Source organism: Scleropages formosus, chromosome 10 (genome assembly GCF_900964775.1).
Source record: "Scleropages formosus chromosome 10, fSclFor1.1, whole genome shotgun sequence".
NCBI lineage: Eukaryota > Metazoa > Chordata > Actinopteri > Osteoglossiformes > Osteoglossidae > Scleropages > Scleropages formosus.
The window spans coordinates 10,072,948-10,099,429 of record NC_041815.1 but is presented as its reverse complement, the minus strand read 5'-3'; the positions used below and the strand labels follow the sequence as shown (position 1 = coordinate 10,099,429).

The 26,482-nt window shown below is 45.5% G+C and overlaps 1 protein-coding gene across 2 annotated transcripts in view; it reads left to right on the top strand.

Annotated features, from left to right (window-relative positions):
* nectin3a (nectin cell adhesion molecule 3a) overlaps positions 1 to 25,862 on the top strand; it is a 45,698-nt gene extending 19,836 nt beyond the window's left edge. For both annotated transcript variants that reach the window (XM_018758829.2, XM_018758830.2), the window contains exons 2-6: positions 8,038 to 8,385; positions 12,585 to 12,884; positions 14,207 to 14,324; positions 16,562 to 16,713; positions 22,762 to 25,862. In XM_018758829.2, the coding sequence (XP_018614345.2) occupies positions 8,038 to 8,385; positions 12,585 to 12,884; positions 14,207 to 14,324; positions 16,562 to 16,713; positions 22,762 to 23,426 (1,583 nt within the window). In that variant the 3' untranslated portion in view covers positions 23,427 to 25,862. The remainder of the gene's footprint in view (positions 1 to 8,037; positions 8,386 to 12,584; positions 12,885 to 14,206; positions 14,325 to 16,561; positions 16,714 to 22,761) is intronic.
* The last annotated feature ends 620 nt before the right edge of the window (positions 25,863 to 26,482 follow it).

Sequence of the window (26,482 nt, the reverse complement as noted above, 5' to 3'; positions counted from 1 at the left end):
CTGCTGTATAAAAACAAAACTAGATGGGTGTAAAGTGGTAACTTCCACCTAAACTGTTCTGCGTGGTCAAACCATATTATGTAAATCAGCAGCTGTTAGTGATGATTAACAGTTTTTCTGGTCTTCTGTGTGACACCTTTACAGAGTATGCTGCTGTTTGACCGTTATTATGTTATGTTGTGTTTATAATGAGAAGAAAAATGTGCTTTCAGACCAATTTATGTGTTGGCATATAAGTATATCTGAGTGTAGTGTGGTACACAGATCCTGTTTTCCTGTGCAGTGCTTGACTGTGAGCTTGCCACATATCTTTGTTCTGGCAGTGTGAAGGTTGGTGTTGGGTTTTGTGTGTCTGTGTGGGATGTCTGGTTCTGAAGCGATGTTTTATATTCCTGTAACTCTGCTGATTCAGAAACTTAAGTCATTTTGTCCAAAAAGAGATGCAGTGGGTCTTTATGTTACGAACATTTGAGTCATTAATTTTCAGAAGTACAACCTTTTTTTTTTTTTGTTCAACATTTTCTTCGCTATTCTGTTTTCTTTGTGTACGTACAGCAAATAAATCAAGGTATGTCTAATGCTTTTATTGATTGTAATATCAATAAAAACAACATAATATAACATGAGAGTGGCTAGATGCTGACAAATATTGCACATGCTTATATGATGCGTCAGCAGGTGGTTGTAAAGGCAATGTATTTTTATTTGCAGTAACTTTAAGGGAGACTTTTTTTTTTTTTTTTTTTTTTTTTTCTCCCCCTTTCAGTTTAATAAAAGGTAATAAATCCTCCAGCATGTGCCCTACGTCCATCCATCCATCCATCTTCCTCCGCTTTTATCCGGGGCCGGGTCGCGGGGGCAGCAGTCCGAGCAGAGTACTCCAGACCTCCCTCTCCCCGCACACCTCCTCCAGTTCCTCTGGGGGAACCCCAAGGCGTTCCCAGGCCAGCCGGGAGACATAGTCTCTCCAACGTGTCCTGGGTCTGCCCCGAGGCCTCCTCCCAGTGGGACAAGCCCGGAGCACCTCCCCAGGGAGGCGTCCGGGAGGCATCCGGAACAGATGCCCGAGCCACCTCAACTGGCTCCTCTCGATGCGGAGGAGCAGCGGCTCTACTCCGAGCTCCTCCCGGGTGACTGCGCTCCTCACCCTATCCCTAAGGGTGCGCCCAGCCACTCTGCGGAGGAAACTCATTTCTGCCGCTTGTATCCGCGATCTCATTCTTTCGGTCATGATCCAGAGTTCATGACCATAGGTGAGGGTAGGAACGTAGATCGACCGGTAAATTGAGAGCTTCGCCTTACGACTCAGCTCCCTCTTCACCACAACAGACCGGTACAATGACCGCATTACTGCAGACGCCGCACCGATCCGTCTGTCGACCTGCCGCTCCATTTTTCCCTCACTCGTGAACAAGACCCCGAGATACTTAAACTCCTCCACTTGAGGGAGCAACTCCCCCCTAACCCGGAGGGAGCAATCCACCTTTTTCCGACTGAGAACCATGGCCTCGGATTTGGAGGTGCTGATTCTCATCCCCGCCGCTTCGCACTCGGCTGCAAACCTCTCCAGTGCACGCTGCAAGTCTTGACTTGATGACGCCAACAGGACCACATCGTCCGCAAACAGCAGAGACGAGATCCTGCGGCCACCAAAACAGACACCCTCCGTTCCCTGACTGCGCCTAGAAATTCTGTCCATAAGGATAATGAACAGAATCGGTGACAAAGGGCAGCCCTGGCGGAGTCCAACATGCACCGGGAACAGGTCTGACTTACTGCCGGCAATGCGAACCAAGCTCCTGCTCCGGTCATACAGGGAACGAACAGCCCGTAGCAACGAGCCCCGAACCCCATAATCCCGAAGCACCCCCCACAGGATGCCACGAGGGACACGGTCGAATGCCTTCTCCAGGTCCACAAAACACATATGGACTGGTTGGGCAAACTCCCACGAACCCTCCAACACCCTAGTGAGGGTATAGAGCTGGTCCAGTGTTCCACGGCCAGGGCGAAAACCGCATTGCTCCTCCTGAATCCGAGGTTCGACTATCGGTCGGATTCTCCTTTCCAGTACCCTGGCATAGACTTTCCCAGGGAGGCTAAGGAGTGTGATCCCCCTATAGTTGGAACACAATCTCCGGTCCCCCTTCTTAAAAAGAGGGACCACCACCCCGGTCTGCCAGTCCAGAGGCACCGTTCCCGAACTCCACGCGATGCTGCAGAGGCGTGTCAGCCAAGACAGCCCCACAACATCCAGAGACTTGAGAAACTCGGGGCGGATCTCATCCACTCCCGAAGCCTTGCCACCGAGGAGTTTTTTGACTACCTCAGCAACTTCAGCCAGGGTAATGGACGAGTCCCTCCCCGAGTCCCCAGCCTCAGCTTCCTCTACGGAAGGTGTGTCGGAGGGATTGAGGAGATCCTCAAAGTACTCCTTCCACCGCCCGAGAACATCCTCAGCTGAGGTCAGCAGCGCACCACTTCCACTGTAAACAGTGTTCGTGGAACACCGCTTCCCCCCTCTGAGTCGCCGGACGGTTTGCCAGAATCTCTTTGAGGCCGACCGAATGTCTTCCTCCATGGCCTCACCGAACTCCTCCCAAGCCCGAGTTTTTGCCGCGGCGACTGCCAGAGCCGCGCTCCGTTTGGCCCGTCGGTACCTGTCAGCTGCTTCAGGAGTCCCATGAGCCAGCCAGGCCCGATAGAACTCCTTCTTCAGCTTGACGGCATCCCTTACTTCCGGTGTCCACCACCGTGTTCGGGGATTGCCGCCGCGACAGGCACCGGAGACCTTATGGCCGCAGCTCCGAACAGCCGCACCGACAATGGAGGAGCGGAACATAGTCCATTCAGACTCAATGTCCCCCACCTCCCTCGGGACCTGGTTGAAACTCTGTCGGAGGTGGGAGTTGAAGACCTCTCTGACAGGGGCCTCCGCCAAACGTTCCCAACAGACCCTCACTATGCGTTTGGGCCTGCCAGGTCTGTCCAGCTTTTTCCCCCGCCATCGAATCCAACTCACCACCAGGTGGTGATCAGTTGACAGCTCAGCCCCTCTCTTCACCCGAGTGTCCAAGACATATGGCCGAAGGTCAGAAGAAACGACTACAAAGTCGATCATCGACCTCCGACCTAGGGTGTCCTGGTGCCAAGTGCACTGGTGGACACCCTTATGCATGAACATGGTGTTCGTTATGGATAAACCGCGACTAGCACAGAAATCCAATAACAACTCACCACTCGGGTTCAGATCAGGGAGGCCGTTCCTCCCAATCACGCCCCTCCAGGTATCACTGTCGCTGCCCACGTGGGCGTTAAAGTCCCCCAGTAGAACAACAGAGTCCCCAGTGGGAGCGCTTTCCAGCACGCCCCCCAGGGACTCTAAAAGGCCGGGTACTCTACACTGCCGCTAGGCGCATAAGCACAAACGACAGTGAGAGACCGTTCCCTGACCCGAAGGCGTAGGGAGATGACCCTCTCATTCACCGGGGTAGACTCCAACACATGGCGGCTGAACTGGGGGGCTATTAATAAGCCCACACCAGCCCGCCGCCTCTCACCTTGGGCAACGCCAGAATAGTGGAGAGTCCACCCTCGATCGAGTAGAGTGGTTCCAGAACCCAAGCTGTGAGTGGAAGTGAGCCCGACTATATCTAGACGGTATCTCTCAACTTCCCGCACCAGCTCAGGCTCCTTCCCCGCCAGTGAGGTGACATTCCAAGTCCCAAAAACCAGAGTTGGCGCCCGAGGTTCGGGTCGGCCGGGCACTCGGCCCCGACCACCGCCCAAATCACAACGCACCGGCCCCGTGCTCTACGTTACGTTACATACTGCATTTTCCAGTATAGACGCTGGACACTGCAACCCTTCTTAGGGTGACTTGTTGATATAAATCAAATAACTAAATGAAAGGGTAAGAGCACATTTTTAGTTATATTATCAGAGGTTTTTACAGAACCTATCCATCCATCTTCTATCCCGCTTGTCCTAATCCTTATCCTGAACCTAGCTTCTGGGTAAATTGAGGCATGTCTGTATTATTACTTTCATTGCTCATGACAAAGTAGTGGGATTTACAGACAATTTGAGTTAAATCTTCTGGTCATGAATTTGTTTGTAAATTGAATGGCCAGTGTAGTTCTTGAGCCCTGATTAAGCAAGTACAATGAAATCTGTGTACAATAAACTGTTCTGCTTTTGGGATGTTTGTGTGTGTGCCATGTGTTAGCCAGTAGTTCCATGTTCATGACCCTTCACCTTTGAATGAGAACTGCTGACTTGAACAAGAATCTTACCCTGTGCTCACTGTCAGTGCCTCGGTGTCCCTCTGCCTCTTCTGAGCTCATGACCTTATGGTTGCATTGACTCAGCTGTGTTCCCTTTTTGTCTGCTGTGTTTGTGTATGTCTCTGTAGTTCTCTTTTTGTTTAATTTCCTATCATACCTCCTTTCTTCTACAGCAAACTTTGAGACTTCCCAGTGACGTTGTGCCTGAGGTGTGCATTCCTGTATCACTGTTGGTCAGAGCTTCTTAATCCAACTCCTGATTGTAGTGTGTGTGGGTTTTCCAGCAGTCTTTCAACCCCTGTCAGCTTCACTGTTGGAGTATGAGGCTAAATTAGTTCAGTTAATGAAAATTAGTTAAATAAGAAAAAACATGCAAATGTAGCAGCCTTATAGGACCAAGAGTTTGGAAACCCAGGTAATGGAACATAAATTATTACTTTTTTAGATAATCCAACAGTGATGAGGTTAAGCACCATTATGTACAACTATGAAGTCCCATGGTTCATTGTGGTCTGCAGTTAATGTGCTAAGTAAGCCTATGCATTCTCTACATCTAAAGCAGATTTCAGGTCACATGTAAAATTGATTTCAGATTTCCCAAGATGAGCCACCTGTGACATCATAGAATTTCTCATATTAATATAATATTGGGGATTAGTAGTAAATGAAAATCGTTCCACAGATTTGTTTATTCTCCTCCTCCTCTCCTGAGGTATGGTGTGTCTGTGTGTGTTTTTGAAGACTTTTAAGTTAACTTTCTTAAGGCCCTCCTGTGAGACCAGTGCATACGCTCTTTCTCCGCATTTAAGTGGTGCCCCAGCTGTAGGGTTTGGGTTGGGGGGGGGGGGGGAATCATGAACACAGTTTGGTCAGTAAGATATGGGAAGGGGCTTGGCACCTCAAGCTGGCCTACATGGGATGTTTGTCTGTTGCTAGGCGCTGTGGAGACTTCTGATTTACCACTACATTGTCAGAGCAGCTTGTCACAATTAGTGATGTAAGAGGCTGCTTTGGAGAATAAAGCATAGCTTTTTCATGAATTAATTCTTGCCATGCTTTCTCTCTTCTTAGTCATTTATTAGTATAACCATTGATGTCTTCCCAGGGGTGCAGTGGTGCAGTGGGTTGGACTGGGTCCTGCTCTCCGGTGGGTCTGGGGTTCGAGTCCCGCTTGGGGTACCTTACGACAGCCTGGCATCCCGTCCTGGGTGTCCCCCCCCGGCCTTACGCCCTGTGTTGCCGGGTAGGCTCCGGTTCCCCGCAACCCCGTATGGGACAAGCGGTTCTGAAAGTGTGTGTGTGTGTGTGTGTGTGTGTGATGTCTTTCCTCACTGGTATTTATTTAATTTGACTCCTTTGCTCATAAGTATCTTTGTACCTTTTCATCCACAAACTTTTCTTTGTTCGGTGAGGACACACACCGCATCTTTGCAAATGGGCATTCAACTTCAAAATGTCAATTAACCAGTGTCAGTAAAGGATAAATATTTTCAATTCACTTCCATTCATTTAATCATTTAAAAGCAGAGACAACGTTCTGTGATTTTCCTCAATTGTACCTGGAGCTTAAAGTTGAACTAAATTACTTCTAAATTTCTAAATCATTTGATGGGTGAAAAAAAGCAATCCTTGATCTCTTGGTGCTCCGTGAAATTGTTCACACAGAAATAAAATGCAGTTACATGTTGTGCTGAGCCCTTAGGACTTTGCCTGCGGTGGTCACTGACTATCACAAAGGGGCATTCGAAGAACTGAAGCGTTACGGGTACTGGTAGTCACATAGAATCTAGTCATATTTTAAAACCTCCTCATATTAGAATTTTATGCCATTTATCATTAAATAAAAAAAGATGAGTTTAGTAGAAGCGTTGTGTCTGGTCAGCTGTTCTCTTCTGGTGAAGTGCTTGCTGTCTGGCTTAGGAGTCGATCCTCTCACTGGGGTTTGGGTGTCCTGTACCGTGGCCATCTGTCTCCCCTCTTGTGGTAAGGGGGACAGAACTACCTCCTTACTGTCAACCTCTGAGGTGCACATTATAGTCCATATCACACTTCAGTCGACACTAAGATTCTGTTGGGATCCTGCTCCTAAATTAACAGAAAACGGTAAACTTTCCACTCATAACATAGTACATATCCTAAAGTAATGCATTTATTAAAGTGTCACCTATTATACCTATGTATATTTAGTCTATTTCCACTTCATACAACTTGGCCTTCTCCATTTTCTTGCCGTGACTTGTTCTGGCCCGGTATAGGTGCCACTGGTCCAAAGCAAAATGGATGAATTGGAAGTGTTTTCCTTTGCTGATCCAATGCCCGGCCAGCTGCTGCAGGGAAAAGCCATATTTCCTTTTAGCCCTGTGTGTGTGTGTGTGTGTGTGTGTGTGTGTGTGTGTGTGTGTGTGTGAGAGAGAGAGATTGTCTTTATTCCATTATCCTTTTGCTTAGCAGATGGACTTATGTAAAGCATCTTTGCCTGCAGTATGCACATTACATGTTTTGTCTCAGTATTTGTGCTGCAGCAGTTCAGCTAAAATACTCTGCAGAGTGGTACACAGCTGAGCCCCCTCCCAGGCCTTGAACCTTCAGCCTTTTTGTTTCCAAGTCCAATTCCTTTGACCGTGTTGATCCGTAGAGTTGCTCCTAGTGTAATGTCAGTGATTTGCTGGAATGGTGATATGTAGCTGGAAGTCATGTGGAAACATTGCAGAGAAAGTAGTGAAACCCCACCCACGCTGCCTTGCTTTGACTGTGCTTTCTTCGCACGCACCCAGGGCTGGGGTGAAGGGAGCCGAGGGAGGTCGGGTTACAAGGGCTGTTGGGGGGGTTACGATGGGTTGTGAGGAGTGCCAGATGACACGGCTTGGAGACTGTAGGAGTGTCTTTTTTCGATGTGGCCAATGCTGAGCTGTCGGAGAACCAGTCACTGAGTATTTGGTTGTTCGTGTTCAAACTTCTTTCTCTCATAAACTGCCTGTAAGCTTCCATTTGACCTCAGATGAATCACTCTGCCCCATACATCAGAACATACGCACACAGCTTAAGATGTCTGTGAAGAAGGATTCTTTTGCTTTCCAACCCCTCCTCCCTGGTGATGTTAATGCCATTCTGGCCACCCCTCACATGAGTATTTCCCTCCCAAGGTGCAGAGTAGCTTTGTTGCAAGCTGGAGTTAACTTTATGTTCAATTTGTGTACAATTATCTACATGGGGGACCCAGACATGCACTGAAAGCTTGTAAACAGGCAGGAAAGATGGTCAAACTGCTCAAGTCTTTTGATCGTGTTCCAGTGCTTTGAGGTGTTTCCTCGTTCAGCATGTTGTGGTGCCAATTAGTGGAAAGGACAGCAAGGGCATCCCACGGTAAGCAGGCAGTGTTTCATTAAAGCACAGAGCTCCAAGAGGTGGCCTGTGCCAGGCTGCTTCTGTCCCCTTCCCCTCCCCTGCTGAGAGCCTTGGACCTGGGAGATCAGCATCTTCTGCATGAGGGCAGATGTTGAGCTTTCCTACACGTTCCTCGAACCCCTTACTAACCCACAACCAAATGAACCGGTCAGCGGGCTCAGAGATCACAAGTGCCCCCTGTTTCTTTGATGCAGTTCAGACTGTGTGTGTGTGTGTGTGTGTGTGTGTGTGTGTGTGCGCACAGTTTCGAACCAAGTGAGGCATGGTGACAAACTGTACAAATCCTGTTCCTCTTGATGACTTTGGCTCACAGCTGTCACCTATCTCCTTTGCTCTTTCCCCACAGGGGCGCTCGCTAACCAGGTACTGGTCCCCAGCAATGTGAATGCTATTCTGGGAAGGAACATGACGCTGAGCTGCCTGGTGGAGGTGGGCGCCAACCTCAGCCTCACCCAGAGCTCGTGGGAGCGTAGCCTGTCCACAGGCACCATCACTCTGGCTGTCTTCAATCCCGAGTTTGGAATCTCCATCTCCCCAGAGTACAGGAAGCGACTTTCCTTCCACTCGCCATCCCCACAGAATGTCACCGTGGTGCTGCAGGATGTGGGCTTTTCTGACTCAGGAGTCTACACCTGCAAGGTGGCCACCTTTCCCTTGGGCAACACCCAAGCCTCTACCCATGTCAGCATCATGGGTAAGGAGGACTCTGCTCTTATGTACCATGGTTCCACATGTTACGAATGTTCAAAGACACTAACATTTCTTCACCTTTCTGTTTTCTAAGGCTTGCTGCAGAGCAAAAAAATTGCCTGCTTTCCTGTGTCTTCCTGTTGCTGTTTGCAGCAGAAAACACTTGGATAGAATGAAAACACAAAAAAGCAAAGGACCTTTTTCATTTAACATGCTTCTAGAGTTTACAGTTTTACGTAGGTTATTTATTTACTTATTTATTTATCGTATGATCAAAGACAGATCTTTAGCAACATAGTGCAAGCTTTAAGCTGTAAAATTGGCTTCATGTAGCCAAAGTTTAACATCTGTGTCATCGACGTTCGTCAAATCCACTGGTGTGGGTGTGTACGTGGGGCAGTAATGCAGCAGATGTTCTGCAGTTTGTTGCTCCTCTTCGCATGGGCATCCAGGGCTGTCTACTAGTCCCATTTTGTACATGTGTGCCCTAAATCGGCCGTGTCCGGTGCATAATCGGTTTAGGTGCTTCCAGCAGCGTCGGTGTAGCTGGCTTCCACGCGGTTCAGAGGATGGCACTGGGATAAATATGTGTAGCCATGAGTCACCGTCCTTTGACCATTGCTTTTGCTACTCAGCTTCCGCCCAGGCCTTTGGTGACATGCCACTGCTGCTGTCAAGCAGCTGCACCATGCTCCGGTGGAATGGCTTTCGAGATTTCAGGTGGAGTTGCTTTTGCTGGCCAGGGGTAATAGCGGTTAGGTGACTGTAAAACAATGAGCTTTTTTCGTTTAAGGAATGTTTTGCTACGTAGATTGTTGAAGTATTTGACTGAAAAGTCTTAAGTATTTTAATTTACTGTAGCTCAAGAGTTTTATGCAACCTTGCCCATAAGTAAATCATACATCTTTATTATAGAGCTTTTATTAATTGTGTGGATGACAAAGTTTAAAGGGGCCCAATGCTGATGAACATTGTACGTATTTATGTGATGAATTGGTCAACAACGTTGAACAGGCAGTTGTGGAGATGATGCATTTTCGTTTTCAGGAATTTTAAACAAGTTTTGATTTTTAATTTTGTTTTATAAAAAATGTGTTGCACTATAAAGTAATATAATTATGTCTGGGATACACCCTGCCTCATGCTGTTTCCTGGATATAGTAGACCTACAGGACCTATTTCCAGACAAGTGACTGTTGATAACAGATGGATGGAAGTGTTACAGAGTGTGTTATTTATCATAGCTTTTTGTAAAACCTACCTTATTAATAATTGGAGGGACATATGCATTGTGTGGTTTCTTTGAGTAGAGTTATGAACAGACTTCTGGTCTCAATTGTGTGTGTCAGTTGAGGACCCGGTGTATATGCATGGTGGCTCATGTATATAATCAGTACGTATGTGTCTACATATGCTTATATATGGTATGTATTTTAGTTTGGTGCTCTCTTTGCACTCTTCCTCATTGTTATGTCATAAGAGTCTAGAGTTTGGGGGGGAGTAGCTCGCTGCTGGAGAACTGAGAAGCGCATGGGTAAGATGGAGCTGACACTGCTCCTGTCTCTCCCCCTCCCTCGGGTGGAAAGCCATTACCTCCTCCGTGGGCATTTCCTACCCTGCCAGGGCCTCCCAGTTAGGCATGTAGACTAGGAGGCAGAGTGATGACAGTGCAATACCAAGAAGGGGTTAGCAGGGGGCAGAGAGGGAGGTTGTGGGTGGAGGAAAGGGGGCCAGTGGGCATGCATAGTGAGAATGGGAGGAATGCTGGGAGGGGCTGTGCTGGCCAGGGTATGAGGGGGACAAGAGGAGGTGTCAGTCTATTTTAGGTGTAGAGGTGAACCAGAGAGATGTATGTGTTGATTCAAGCATGGCCAAATATGTGGATGGACACAGAGAGCAAACTTGGGCACATTTGGGGCAGGAGTTGTTTTAGGCTCCTACTTTTTCTAACCCTGTTTGTTCTATATAAAGCTTGTATTTCAGCTGTAATACTGAGCCTACACTTCCTTCATGGCTGGCACATTAAACTGTTTTAATAAATCAGTGCTTTGTGGCCATGAAAGGAGCTTCTTCTTGTCTAGTTGTGCAGACTGAGTCTCTTAGAAGGATGTATTACACAGAAAAGGCCCACCCCGTATCACAATGGTGCAGTTTCATTGAGGAAAAATCTATGCTGTGAAACACTGCTGACGGAACAGAGGACTCTTCTAAGAGGGCCCAGCTCTACCGCACGGACACCGTGAGACAGGACAGCACAGGGGAATGGGACACATCACAGATTCACAAACTGTCATAGTCACTGTCAAAATATAATAAAATATATTTTGCCTCACACAAAATATCTGTATGCACGAGGTAGTAATGAATGTATTATTTATTACTGTTTACACTGGCTTACTGAGAACACTCCCTGTGGAAAATTTTACATATGTTCGTAGAAAGTGAAACTGGAATATACAGATGCTTTCACATCGGAGTGGCCGGAAACTACATTTACTGCTGTATTTGGCATTTACAGTCTTCCCCCACCTTGAAAAGGTAATAATTCTCATAACTCAAAAACATAATTACCATTAGTTTCAATGGTAAAAATTTTTGCATCCCTAGGATGTAAAATTATCCATATATGCTAAACTATCACCAAATAGCATTCAAATGGACACAGTTACTTGACTAACATTAATGATAACACAGCATAAGATAATTCTCCTTCCCTGTTTACTCTAACACTGTATGGCTGTTTACCTGCAGTTGTTCAGCTTTTGTAGCTATCATTAAACTCTCACAAACAACATATACATAAAGTACAAATGCTTCATGTTTATGTGTTCATTGAACTTTGAACTATAAAAACAGAACAGTAAAGACAAAAGAAATCAATGAAATTGATTCAAATGAATACACACTCATCAAACAAGTTGACATGTTGTCTCATAGTGTCTGCTGTGTGATTTGATGTTGGTTTGGTCCTTGCTGAGTTTTGTGGAGTTAGCGTGTTTTCCCTATCTTTGTACAAGTTTCCTCCCAGACATGTTTCAAGCAAACTGGAGGTTCGAAATTGTGCTGTAGTCTGAGTTCTTCTGATATACAAATGGGTGATTGACTGTAACGAGTTCACTGTAGTGTATCTGCCATTCTAAGTCACTTTGGACAGAGGTGTCAGCTGAATACTACAAAGTAATCTTTGAACATCTCTTTGGAGAAAAGTGCTAAATGAGTAAATGTAAATGCTTTGTCCTCCTCAGCTGTCAGGTAGTGTGTGAAATCCAAATTCTGTCCTTCTGAACACCAAGAAATGCCTCAAGTCGAAGTAGGAGTATTAAATTTAAACTCTCGTAGAGTCATTTTCTTTGAAACTTTAAAGGGCAAATCTGAGTGTGACTGTGAGTACAGGACTGCTGTTTCTTTCTTTCATTCTGACGCTGTGGCAAAAGGGACTTTGGATTTACGAACAAATGGATTTATGAACGGACATCTGGTCCCAATTGTTTTTTTTTTTTTTTAAGTTGAGGAGCAAGTGTAATGGAAGAACTTGGGAGCTGTGGAAAGTGATGGTGTTTGCATTACTTCGGCATGATTCACAGTCATAGCCATAGGGCAAGGAGGCAAGATAGATAAATGTACATATGTTCTGGCGATAGCATATACATGCAAATACTTGTGTATGAGAGACCTTGCACAGAGACATAATGAAAGAGTGTCTAGCACACTGTTTTTGCTGTTTTGTGCCTGACTCGGTGCTTATCTGTGGTCTACTTCTGCTTGAGCCAGAGAGAGATATATGAGCATAATTGCCTCTGAAACTTTACTACTTCCAGGATACTTCTACTCGGGTTTGTTGAACTCAATAGCAGGCTGTATTCGCAAGGTCAGAAATGCAGCGGAGACTCTCACTTCTCAACTGTTACCTCTGCTTGTTCTCTTTTGCTCTCCAAACCAGTCAGCCCCTTCACACTGTCCAGTAGGGGTTTAAATAACAAAACTGGGAGTCATGGGGGCAAGGTGTCTGTTTACTGTAACTAAGCATATGCGTTAAGGAGGCATGGTAACCAGCGTGGAAACCTAGTACAGGTGTTGGTGTCCCTCCCTGTTGTGTGCCATATCTGCCTATTTCTGTCTTGCCTTGGAGTTTTTTGCCAGATTTTATTTATTCATCCATTACAAAATCAGTAGGAGTGACTCATTGTGTCTCCTTTGTCTCAGTGAAGCCTGAGGTGTACGTGTCAGCGGGCTCCGCTCCTCTGCTGGATGGAGGCAATGAGTCGCTGGTGGCCACCTGCATAGCTGAGCGAGCACGGCCCCCTGCAAATGTCTCCTGGGAAACAGAGCTGTTTGGCCGCTCACAGGCGCATCAGCAGGCAGAGCCCAATGGCACAACCACCTCCCAAGTGCGCTACCTCTGGCGCCCCACTCGCCGTGCACAGGACCACCCACTCACCTGCGTGGTGCAGCATCCTGCCCTGCCCACAGAGTTCCGAATTCCATATCAGCTCAACGTGCAGTGTGAGTTGGGGTTGGAAGGGTACATGGGGGGGCAGGGTGTAAGGGGAAGCATACATAGGGGCTGGAACAATGTTGTAGCATAAGAGAAGATCCCCCCAAACGCGAGCCCACCAATCAACAGGAAGCAATCAATCTTACAACACTGTTGGCTGCCCATCACTGCAAGCAAGGACATCTGGTTCTCATTTCAATGCAATGCTAGGGAAGTGCATTACTGTTCATATAAGAAGCACTGATAATTGCCAACATTTCTCTCCTAGTTTCTTGTGTGAGAACATTCTCAAAGAAGGTAGTTTACCAATGCCATTTTTTGCATGAAGGCTCCATTAAAGAGTTATCTAATGCGTGTTTTCTGGGTGTGCTGAGCTCTGGTGGTGTTGTGATTGCAGTGTGTTAGTACTGGTTAGTAAAAGAGGGCTACGAAATATTGATCAAACCCATTTCACCCACAGCCGTAGGTGGACACCGGGGAGTAGGGGTGGGGATCCACTATCGGTGCGGTAACACACATGCATGAATGATCGTGTAAGCACGCGCACGCACGCATGCACGCACACACACAAAACAGTATTACATCCTGGGTTGCTCATCAGTGGGACTGTTCTGCAGGCCTTTGCTTACTTAGAGGACCTGCACATTAACACACAAACTGAGTTTTTAGTTTATCTTGGTTGTACTGCCTCAGTTCACTTCTGCCACAAACACCTCATTTTTCATGCTGTTACTGTGGAAGAGGGGTGTGGAGGAGTCATAATGCAATTCCATTAATGTACTTGAATGGTACAAGACTGTTGATAAGGTGGCAAATGTCTTCATGGTAGGTGTTGGTCACAGAAGTAAAATCAAAAATTGAATTTAATTCACATATTTAATTGCTGTAGGGGAAATGCAAACCTAATTTCCCCAAATAGTACATCTAAACCCACTTGGAATGAAACTTGAACTTGAAGGGAACAACCTTGGGGGGGGCGCGGTGGCGCAGTGGGTTGGACCGGGTCCTTCTCTCCCGTGGGTCTGGGATTCAAGTCCTGCTTGGGATGTCTTGCGACAGACTGGTGTCCCGTCCTGGGTGTGTCCCCTCCCCCTCCAGCCCTTCGCCCTATGTTGCCAGTTTAGTCTCCGGCTCCCCACGACCCTGTACGGGGCAAGCAGTTTCAGATGATGTGTGTGAGAACAACCTTTGGCATGAAAGTAATATTTCTAAAGGACTGTCTGTGTATTGGTGGCTAATTATGGGCAGCTTTTGCCTGAGTTCTTGGTATTGGGTTTTTTAACTGACAAAAAAATCAGCTGTTTGAACCTTGGTGTGCTGTCTCTTTCAGATGCCCCTGAAGTGACAGTGGCTAGGTCTAACGGAGAATGGTATGCTGGACGGGAGAATGCGCAGCTCCAGTGCCAGGCCAACGCCAACCCGCCTGTGCACTATTGGCACTGGTCCAGGTGGGTATATCTCAGTGGCTCACTGCGTTGAGTTGCTGCAGCTAGATACGGGTCTCTGTTCTGAATGCAAAGTCTCTTTTGAACAGCATTGACGTATGACGTGGAATGATCGAGGATCCTCCAGTTTGTGAAATTGTACTTGTAGAACTTGTTCTTCTCAGAAAGTTAGTGACATAGTTTTCAGTATGTTGTCCAGGAATCAAGAATTATGCATAAAATAAATACCACCAGACCAGTAGCTGCCCATCTTATGATAGATGGGAGCAGGTAGCGTAGTGGTTAGGGCCACTGCCTGTGGACATAAAGGAACCTGGTTTGAATTTCATTTCTGGCTGTACTACTCTTGAGCATGGTGCTTATCCTCAGTTGCTCCAGTAAAATTGCACTGCTGTATAAATGGGTAAATATTGTAAGCAGCTTAACATTGTAAGATACTTTGGAAGTAAGTGTCAGATAAATGAATAAATGTGAGATGATGAGCGGAAATACTCTCAGCCTTGTTGAGTACCATAGCTGCAGGGAAAGAATTTTATAATTCTTATAATATAAACTAGGGGAGGCAGACTAATGCCAAGGATCCAACTGAACTGTTGCCACTGACTTTTTTCCGGAGACTAAGCTACACTATGAAAACGTGTTATCTTTATGAAACTGGAAACAGAGAAAGATGGGTATACAATGTTTAATGTTTTTAAGAAAAAAAGAAAAAGAGAATAACTGATCCACCCCTCTGTCTCTGTAGGTTGCATGTAGATTAATACAATGATTAAAACAGTTGATTTGTAGGGTCTCATGTAGACAATGTCATGAAGATGTAACGTTCTTCCCACTTCTGGTCTGAGATAGGCTCTTTTGTGATGATCACTGTTGACAGTTCTGAATCTTGATGATGATGATGTTACATCTCTTCCAACACAACTGCATCATGATGAATAAAAAAATAACAGGTTGATAACCGAACTGCTTCAGGTTAAGTACCTTTATGTTTTTCATGTGAACTCTTCACGATCATATAGGTTGAGTACCTCCAGAATCCTCTGTCCTCCGCTTGTGACTTTTATATTGAAAAGGGGGGTGTGTCAATTGTCAGTTGAGTTTATCTGTTTGCTCTTTCATGTTCTTTTTCCTCCAATTTACCCAACGGTTTGGAAAACATTCTAGTAACTTATTCAAAGTATGATAACCTCAGTCTCACCATTTTTGCATCCAGTGAGAATTCTGTGTTGATCTGTAGGACACAGTTAAGGACAGCAGAGCACAACTTAATTCTTCGTTGATAAAGCTTCTCTGTGTGTTTGAACACACCTTCAAGGGTTGTGGTTCTATTCCTTTTGAATGTCATGACTGCAGTTTCCCTTTTATCCACCTTGCCCAATTGCCGTGCCAGCTGTTTGGAGGGAAAGCCACATTGTGGGATGAGACTGGAATTTTAGTGTCTTTCTGGTAGATCAGAAGCTCCCTGTACAGTGCTATAAATTGTACTTTGTTGCTTGGAGATTTGTTGATTACTTGCAGAATAAGTTTTCAAGTACATTTATTCATTTAGCTGATGCTTTTCTCCAAAGCAACTTATGATATTAAGCTTCCTAAAATTACTTACTCATTTGTACAGCCACGTAATTTATACTGGATCAAGTTATGCAAGGTACCTTGCTCATCGATACTACAGCAGGAGGTGGGATTTGAACTGTTAACCTCAAAGGCAACTTTAACCATCATGCCTCTAGTGCTCTTATCTTTGTGTGTGCTCTTTTGGTGTTTTTGAGCAATCTAGATATACAAAACAACATAAACCTGGGAAACAGTTTGCATAGTATTTAAAGATCAGGACTTGTAACCTGAAGGCTTCTAGTTAAAGGGCAGGTTCCAGTACTGATTATAGTGCCATTGAGCAAGGTAATTATAGTAAATTTCCTGTAATAATATCCAGCTGTATGAATAGGTAAAATAATTGTAGTAAATAAATTATAAATAATAATTTTACATTGCACAGTGATTGTGGACACAGACCAGTGAGGTAAGGTGTTTTTTTTTTTTTTTTTTTCCCCTCCCCCCTCTCCTTCTCTTCCTCCTCCTCCCCCCTAGAAAGGGTCTTGCACTTTAATTGTGACAGTTAAGTTTACTTCACCTGAATTACTCATGTAAAATGGTCTATGAATTAAGAATTTATAAACCGCTTCAGGTAAGCACCCTATTGTGATACCAAATTGTTGTTACTTTTATTTGTCCTGGTTCAGACTGGACGGACCCATGCCAGAGGGAGTAGAGGTGCTGAACAATACGCTGCTGTTCACGCTCCCACTGCATCAGAACGACTCAGGGGTGTACCGCTGTGAAGTGGCTAACGACATTGCCCAGAAGAGCAGAGAGACTCGCATCTGGATCCAAGGTGAGTAACACATATTCCTTTCGTACCCACATCTAGCTCTTTCCCATCTTCCACTCACTCGTCCAGGGAGGCCCCTGTGAAGATTATTTTCGTTCTGAGCCTGGTGCCCACCTGGAGAGAGGTTCATTCCAAAGGGAGGATGAATGAAAGGGTTAGGGGCTTGTGTTCACCCTTGGGGGCATTTTTAGAAGGCTGTTGCGATGATAAACAATGGAATTATAGAGTTCGGCGGCATCAATTTCCGCAGTAACTCTCCCCTTCCTGTCCACACACTCCAAATTGGTTCCATACAGTAAACCCTAACACCTTCACCTTCAAATTAATCACAGAACAGACTTCATTTTGTAGCTCTTTTTAACACTTACTTTGTCATCTGTCACTGTTGTAGTGTCACTTCATGTTCATAGATGTGATGTCCTCAGAGTTGGTGGTGATGGGCTGGAGGCAGGCATAATTGAGACTGGCGCTCAGCCAATTGCACCTAAGATGTACTCAGCCGTGGAGGTCTTGTGTGGGCGACAGCAGTCTGCCTTATGCCGCCGTATCTAAAAGCGGACAACCTGACCCGGGAAAACAAATGGCCCAGATTAGGACAACATTTACCATTGTGTTCAGTTTATTTTTGTTTTTCTTACTTCCTTTTGCTATTCAGCTTGTCTACAGCAGATTCCCATACTAGCTTTTGTTTTGGTTCTGATCCAGCCTTTTCTTGCTACAACATCTTTTCAAAGTTATGCAACATTTATTTTGTATTAGCATTGTCCTGTCATTTTGTGGTTTTGTCTAAAACGGTGAAACCTTGTCTTATTTGGTTCATTAAATCATTTAGCAGACACCTTTTCCCCCAAAGTCATGTACAATGACTGCTGTGTAGTTTTAAGATGGCTCCTTTATCCAAGTAAACATACAATTGTACATACACGTCACTAAACCCCCTACAATCATTTGCCCATGTACCCAGAGCATTGTAGCACATAACACAATTACAGTGTCAGCAATAGAGAGACTATTCCTACATCTGTCGATTTCCATTAGACCCTTGTTTTAAAACGGGGTCATGGGGGTCTGGCTCCTATCCCAGAATCACTGTGCACACTGGGCTGAGGGGAGTAAACCCTGGACAGGATGCCAGTCCATCACAGGGTAGCTACACACGTACGTACTTAATCATGCATTGTGGAAAATTTAGCATTCAATTTATTTTTATATAGCGTGTGTGTGTGTGTGTGTGTGTGTGTGTGTGTGTGTGCGCTTTTCTCACGCAGTAACACATCACCAGTCCACCTGAACTGCATGTCTTCGCACTGTATGAGGAAACCAGAGCAGCTGTAGGAAATCCTCATAACCACAGGGGAGAACATGCAAACTCAACACAGACTGTAGATATGAAATCTACCCCTATAATCACCCAGCCCAGGAGCTGTGAGACTCCAGCCCTGGTTGTCACCGTGCTGCTGTAATAAGGGTTAATATTCAGGGTAATTCATAATGCAGATTATGTTGTTCAGAAAATTTGTGAACACCTTGTTTTAAGTGTTCCCTGAGGATTGCTGTTGAGAAGCTGAATAAGTCAGTTTAATGGACATGATTACCTGCCCTGTGGCATTCATGTAATTTGGCACTTGTGGACATGTTTGCAGACAGGCTCTGTTTTCTTTCCCATGGACATTCTTGGAAGATTTCAGATAGTCTGACTATGGTCTTCTGTGGATCTGTCTCACTTTGTGCCTGTCATCGCTATCCCAAAAGGCAGGACAAAGGAGGGGTTGTTCTCTACCTTTCTCACAAGCCCTACTTTACTTGTATATCTAGGAAAGTGACACACAAGCTTCCGGTTAAGCGTCACCTAAACCCCCCCCCACACACTAAAAGCCACAAATAGAGATGCTCAAGTAAAGGGCATTCTTGGGTATCATATTGGTTCCTGGCCCTTATGTTAATTTTAGCTCTCATTTTCGTTAAGCGGTGCTTCTAAACCTGTGTATCTAGAAGTCTCAGTCCAACCGCTGACAGCTTCTCCCTCCATGAAAATCAAAATTAATGATCTGAAACCAAAGTACACTGAAGTCTGTGGGAGATTGATCCATCTATCCATCCATTTTTTTGACCGCTTGTCCTTCTAGGGTCGCGGTGGCAATAGGAAGAGCAGAGAAGCCTGTCCCTGTCCCTTACAATTTCCCCCATCTCAACTCGGGGGATCTCCAGCCACTCCCAGGCCAACTGGGAGATATAATCTTTCTAGTGGGTCCTGGGCTGACCTCTGGGTCTCCTCCTAGTTGGCCATGCCTGGTATACCTCCAAAGGGAGGTGCCCAGGGTGCATCCTTACCAGATGCCTGATCCACCTCAACTGGCTCAATGCGGAGGAGTAGCGGCTCTACTCTGAGTTCCTCCCAGATGGCTGAACTCTTCACCCTGTCACAAAGAGTGAGTCCCACCACCCGATGGCGAAGACTCATTTCAGCCGCTTGCATCCATGATCTTATTCTTTCGGTCATTACCCAGAGTTCATGACCATAGGTGAGGGTAGGGACGTAGACCGACTGGTAAATAGAGAGCTTTGCCTTATGGCTCAGCTCCCTCTTTGCTGCTACAGTCCGGTACAGCAACCGCATTACTGTTGCCGCTGTTCCCAGTCTGCAGCCAATCTCGTGCTCCCTTCTCCCCTCACTCATGAACAAGACCTCAAGATACTTAAACTCCTCCACCTGGGGCAAATTCTCTTCCCTTACCTGAAGGGGACGTACTATCCTTTTCCATGAGAGAACCATGGACTCAGACTTGGAGGTGCTGATCCTCATACCAACCGCTTCACACTCTGCTGCAAACCGTTCCAACTCGTGTTGGAGGCATCTATGTGACAACGCCAAAAGGACATCGTCCACAAAAAGCAGAGGCATCACCTTCCGGCCCCCACATAGAATGCCCTCTTCACCTCGGCTGCGCCTTGATATCCTGTCCATGAAAACCACAAACAGGAGTGGGGACAAGGCGTAACCTTGGCAGAGTCCAGCACCCGCTTTAAACGGGCTTGACTTAATGCCGAGTACAGCTCTCACTCCATGTGTACAGAGACCGAATGGCCTGCAGTAGTGGCCCCTGCTCCTCATACTCCAAAGCACTTCCCACAGAATTTCTCAGGGAATGCGGTCGTAAGCCTTTTCCAAGTCTACAAAACACATGTAGACTGGATTAGTGAACTCCCATGCCCCCTCAGTTATCTGTGAGAGGGTGAAAAGCTGATCTGCTGTTCTGTGGTCAGGACGGAATCTGAATTGTTCCTGTTCAATCTGAGGTTCGACTGCAGGCCGGAGCCTCCTTGCCAGCACCCTGGCATAGACTTTCCCAGGGAGGCTGAGAAGTGTGATACTCCGATAATTGGCACACTCTCTCCTGTCCCGTTTCTTAAAGTTAGGGATCGCCACCCCAGTTTGCCAATCCAGAGGCACTGTCCCCGAAGTCCATGCAACATTCCAGAGGCATGTCAGCCATGACAGCACCACAACATCCAAGGCCTTAAGCATTTCTGGGCGAATCTCCTCCACCCTTGGTGCTTTGTCACTGTGGAGCTTTCCTACTACCTCAGTGACTTCCAGCAGGGAAAGGGACTCTGATACCCTGGAAGCCTCTGGCCCTGACTCCTGTAAGGGAGGCATATCTCTCGGGTTTAGGAGTTCCTCAAAGTTCTCCTTCCACCTCCCAACAATGTTCTCATTTGAGGCCAGAGTTTCTCCACCTTTGCTGAGCACAGCTTCAGTGAAGGTCCTCCGACCCCTCCTGAGCCACTGGGTGATTCTCCAGAACCTATTTGAAGCCGACCGAAAGTAATTTTCCACGGCCTCTCCAAACTCCTCTCATGTTGTAGAGTTTGCTTCTGCAACCACAGCCACTGTCGTCTTTTTGCCTGCTGGTACCTATCTGCTGAGTCAGGAGTCTTCAGAGCCAACCAGGCCCTAAAAGCATTCTTCTTCAGCTGGATGGCTTCCCTCACCACCAATGTTCACTAGCTGCTTCTTAGGTTGCTGCCGTGACTGGCACCAGCAAGCTTTTGGCCACAGCTGAGCCTGGCTGCTTCCACAATGGAGATTTTAAACAGGGACCATTCCAACTTCATGTCCTCTACCTCTTACAGGACATGGAAGAAGTTCTGTCTGTGGGAGAGTTCTGTGAAAGCAGATATTGAGATGATCGGTGTAGACGTAAATGGGCATTACACACACATTTTCTGAACCGCTTGTCCCATTCGGGGTCGCGGGGAACCAGAGCCTTCCCAGGAACACAGGGCGTAAGGCTGGAGGGGGAGGGGACACACGCAGGACAGGACGCCAGTCCGTCGCAAGGCACCCCAAGCAGGACTTGAACCCCAGACCCACCGGAGAGCAGGACCCGGTCCAATCCACTGCGCCACCGCGCCCCCGTAAATGGGTATTATTGTCGGAATAATGGCTTTGTCTTGGTTCCACAGAGGCTCCTCTTGTATTTATTATACTTGTCCTGTGCTAGTACTGACCTGCACACAGATGTTTATGTTGTGAACCATTTAGACGCAACAAAGGGCAGCCATAAGATGATTGCTCTTCATCAGAACGAATCCTATGCAGACATTTCCTTTGTGGATCAAATTCAGCTGATCCTGAGTGGAAAAAGTAACCTAAATTGGAGCCAAATTAGTTTCATTATAGGAACATGAAGTGCAAAAATCCGCTGGCACTTGAAGGTTTGGTTACTTTGATATTGCTGTAGTGATGAGCAAAGAGATCCTCATAAACCAGGAGCAGGAGGTCTCAAGGTAGTTAGGGCTGTTGTCTTGTAATCTGAAAGTTTCAGGTTCCAGTCCCACTGCTGCAGTAGCCCCTTTGTGCCAGGTACATTTAACATTTCTATTAACTCATTTAGCTGATGCATTGTAAGCTGCTTTGGAGAAAAGCTAAACTACTTGCAATTATTTACCCATTTATACAGCTAGGTTATTTTACTGGAGAAATTTTAGAGTAAGTACCTTGATCAAGGTTATTATAGCTGGAGGTGACAATCAAACCTGCAACCTTTGGGTCTGAAGGCAGCAGCTCTAACCACTACTGTACCAGCTGTCCCAGGTACTTTCCATTAATTCATAGCATGAGAATACCCCCCCCTGCATAACTATGAAAATCCTATTAATCCATACAAGGAAATACACAAAAATTAATGGGTAAATTATTGTAAGAGTGTTTGGAAGATTTATTTAAGAGGCACTAGAAAATATACTATGACGTATGACAAGAGCAATATAAGCAGGTATTAGTAATATCGGTTGGTATCGATACCATTAACCTTCTGAAAGGTGGCATGCAGTGACATTTGTGGAGATAGCAAATAGCATTGATAAACATGGATTGTTTAATTACGATTAATGGCAAAATTCCTTTTCTCATCTTGAATCACCTCAGTTTCTTGCTTTCACCAAGTAACAGGAGGACTAGAGAGCCAAAAGTAATGGTCTACTTGGGTGTCCTCGGTTAATGAAATAACTGAGTGCAGACTATCAGGTTGATATTTCTAAGTGTAGTTATACAATACTGCAAGTCTTTGGCATACGCAGGTTGCTAGGTGTGTTTACAGAAGGAGAAAAATCACTGTTGACCAGCCACCTCTTCTTATCATTGATAGTATTGAAAAACTGACCCATCACTTTTGTACGGTTTCAGTTGTAAAATCTTGTAATTATTTGAAATCTTCCTCCTTCTAACACATTGTTAGATCTTTCATTTTCCAGCATCCTCACATGGTTCACGGAGCTTGGTTTGTTGGATTTGGTTTCCTTATGTATGTGTTTCGTATGTCAAGATATTGCTGTGTACTGTTATTAATCCCTTCGCACTAGTGCCTTCTGACATATGTTCTCTCATCAGACTCAGAACATGCAAAATTCTGCACATATCACACACTAACTTTCAAGTGGTATTAGTTGCTGAACACTGTTTTTAAGTTGCTTTTCTTTCTCCAACCCCTTTCTCTCCCATTCTCCCTCTACACCCCCTACTGAACATCCCAACCCTTTCACTCTTAGAGCCACCCCCCACAACAGCCACAACTTCCACCACTCCTGCGCTTATCCTCCCTGGCAATGACTTCTCCAATACCGCTCCAGCAAATAGGCGTTTCCAGGTCAGCTCCCCAACCCTGGGCTCTCTGCCAGACAGCAGCCTGGGTGCCATTGTGGGCGGGGCTGTGGGCGGGATCCTGCTTTTGGTGCTCATACTGGTACTGGGTGGGGTCTGCTACATGCGGCAGCGGCGCACCTTCCGAGGCGACTACTATACCAAGCAATATCTGGGTCCAGCTGACATGCAAAAGGAACCCCAGCTGGACATGCTGCAGCCACATGAGCTACAAGAGGTCTACGGCAGGGGTGGCCCACCTCAGGACAGCCCGGACCTAAAACCCAAGTCCTGTGCAGACATCGTTCACTCAGAATATGACACAGAGAGGAAGGACCGGGAGGACTGGGGTGATGGTATGTGCAACAGCCGCAGAATCCACAGAGAGGAGGTCTATTATCCAAACCACCACAGCCCACACAGCATACACTCAAGAGAGATGCCCATGCACTTATCCAGTGTGAACAATGGCTCCCCCTATCTGTCGGAGGACTTCTATGACAATGGCATTGATAGCGAGTATGTTTCCCATCTGGATGGATCTGTTATCTCGCGCAGGGAGTGGTATGTGTGAGTGGAGCGAGAGACTGAGACAGGCATTTAGCGAGATATTTAGCTTTAAGTGGTAGATGACATTTTGGTGACACACAAAAAAAAAATGTAAAACCAATACAGTATACTTCTTTTGTCACTCACTATCAAATTGCATAGTGTGAATTCTGTGGCAGGTGAATATGTAAGTGAAGGATTTCTAATTGGAAGTAGCTTTGCTTTACCTGAATGTGTTTGGAAGAGTGCTCCGCCAGTTCCTACAGGTGTGTGTGTGTGTGTGTGTGTGTGTGTGTGTGTGTGTCATCTCACAACCTCGCATACCTGCATCACTCCACCCTCCTTGCCATAGACCTGGTGCTCCAACATTCTTACAATTTGTATTTTACTTGAAACCAAAAGCAATTCTGTTTTAATGCTGCATTGATTTGTCATTAAATGCAGTATCCTTTTAAATCAGGCATTAAGCTGTTATGACCAATCAGTGAATATGGTTGTTTTTTGCTGTAGAGAATCATGTTGTAATATATCATCTTGACTAAAGGACAAAGGACAACAGTATTAAGTGAAGTAGCAAATGCTGTTGGACTTTAGGACAGAGTATGGGACCTTCTGTTGTACCCTTTGATCAGTGTACTTAACCTACTTTGCTTCAGAATTGTACAGCTGTATAAACGGTTTAAAAATAGTAAACTTATGTTTCTTCAGAAGAAAATGGCTGTTAAGTCAGCGAAAATTCCCCAGCAGTCTCCCCAGTCCCCATTCCTTTTAGTCTACTGCCTTGGAGCCTCAAGCAGGTGACACTGGCTGGAGAAGGAGAGCTTGGGGTCTGCGAGGATCATAGCACTTCTGGCATTGGCCAGCCTTTATTTTTTTTCTGTTGCATATTAACAGTCCTCTGAAAATGTACCACCAAAGATGGGTGTAGAGGGTCCACTTGTGTTTCCACATTAGATTAAGGCTGTCCAACTGATGTTAACCACTTGTATTTTTTTTACCCATTATACAGGATGCTAAGAAACTGGGGTAAAGGGATCAATGCAACTGAAGATACTCAGTCCATGGTTGGGCTTTTTCTGCCCACTAAAGTTAAGGCTGGTTATACATTCTGAGCAATAGCCTCTGGTTCCCATATGGCTCTCCAGCCTCCTCATGGGCTGGTTTGAGGGCACTGCCTGGCTTTTTAATTTACATCTTCCTTTTTTTTGTCCCCTCTACCTTGTCACCAGTTTCCCTTATACTCCCAGTAGGAAAAGCTCTCATGTCCCAGAATAACCCAAGATGTGTTTGACCCAAGCCTTGCACATCTGCTCTGCAAGGGCCACCCCACCCGTCTTCAAAGCCTGGTGGCTGCCTCAAAATTTAGGCCTTTTTAATTTCCACCTTGGGCTGGGTGGTGCATCCACATGGTGTTGTGGCTGTGTGGCAGACTTATAGATGGTGTACAGTCGGGATGAAGCCAGATGCCCTCCTGACTGAGTGGCTGGAGAGCAACTTGTAAGAACATATTGGTGATGCTGGTCACTGGTCCACTGCTCATCTCCAGGTTATGTTTTGAACGGTATACAGATGTTATCATTACTGGAGCTAATTGAAAAATCGTGTGACCCACCTTTCTGTTCAGGTCTCTCTACTGGATGTCATGAACTTGATAAATGGAATTGGATTTGTTTACATCTACTGTGCCATTTTGTCTGGTAAAGTTTTTTAATACATATTTGCTTCATTATTGATGGAAGTTTTGTGCCTTTATGTTTTTCTTAATTTATCTTCATTATGGAGTGTGTATACAGACATGGATGTGTGTTAGTCCCACGTGTCAATTTACAGCGTATAAAGCAGCACTGAGGTGGAGTCATTCGTGCTCTCGCCACAGCTTGTATTTGTGGACATGGTTCCGGGTCTGTTACTCCAGTACCAGACACTTTTCAAGCCAGCGGGACCTCAAATCACATGTTGACACGTTGGTAAAGAAAGTAACAAAATGGAAGACATGGGAAATGTGTCTTTTCTAATTGCAAACCACTCATAAGAACTATGTTATGACTGAAATTAGATACTCCAAGATGGTGAAGATGATGATGGTGATTATGATGATGATGAAAGCCTGTTTCCATATTTGTTACAGCATAAGTCACTAATGTTAAATTGGTGCCTTCACTGGGGTTTGCAGTGTGTTTTTAGCCTTATGAGGATGTTACTCTGTACAGTAGAGTCCCAGTAGCAGGAAAAGAATATAAATGAACTGCAAAAGAGTGGCGTATGCCATCAGTAAGTTCTTTATGATTCTTCTGTGCCATATGAGATGAACAAGGCCCTCCTAATGACATTTGCAACATCTAGGTTGCAATGCATCTTTTTAAACTGGGCTTTTTGACCAGAGTTGAATGGAAAAAAGTCTGTAAATATGTCTTATCTTGTTGATGTCTTTAGCTTTGTATTTTGCAAAGCCTGACTGGGTTCACACTGAGGATTTCTTTTTTTTTTTTTTTTTTTTTTTTTTTTAAATTTGCTGTTCTTGTGTTTATGGTTTATTTTACTGTCTTTCAAAATTTTTCTATTTTGTAAATTAAAAAATTGTAGAAATTATTCACTGCAAGATAGGAAAATGGAAAAGCTCAAGTAGGTTGATATTTGCATTTTTGTTTTTTGAATAGATGCATTATGTTTGAAATAAAGCACTAAAGCATTTTTGAGAACTCCCCCCCCCCCTCCCACCAGGTGTCTTTTCTGACAGTTAAATGTGGCAGTTTGAGCAGCTCATGATGACTATTTATGTGAAATTATCCCCAGATACTCAAGAGAAGGTGACACTAAGGTTTATAATTGATTCGTTAGGTTGTAGAAGTACCTTCACACAGAGTTGTTAAATTGTGTGACAGGCTGACCAGCAGTTCCAACATTTACATTTATTCACTTAGCAGATGCTTTTGTCCAAAGCAACTTACAATGCATACTATGTAGTGTTACTAGCCCACACATGTTATTCACCAAGGTGATTACACTACTTACAAGGGGTTACTCATCCATGCATCAGTGAAACAAACTTACTCTGTGACACTCGCACACTATGGGGGAACC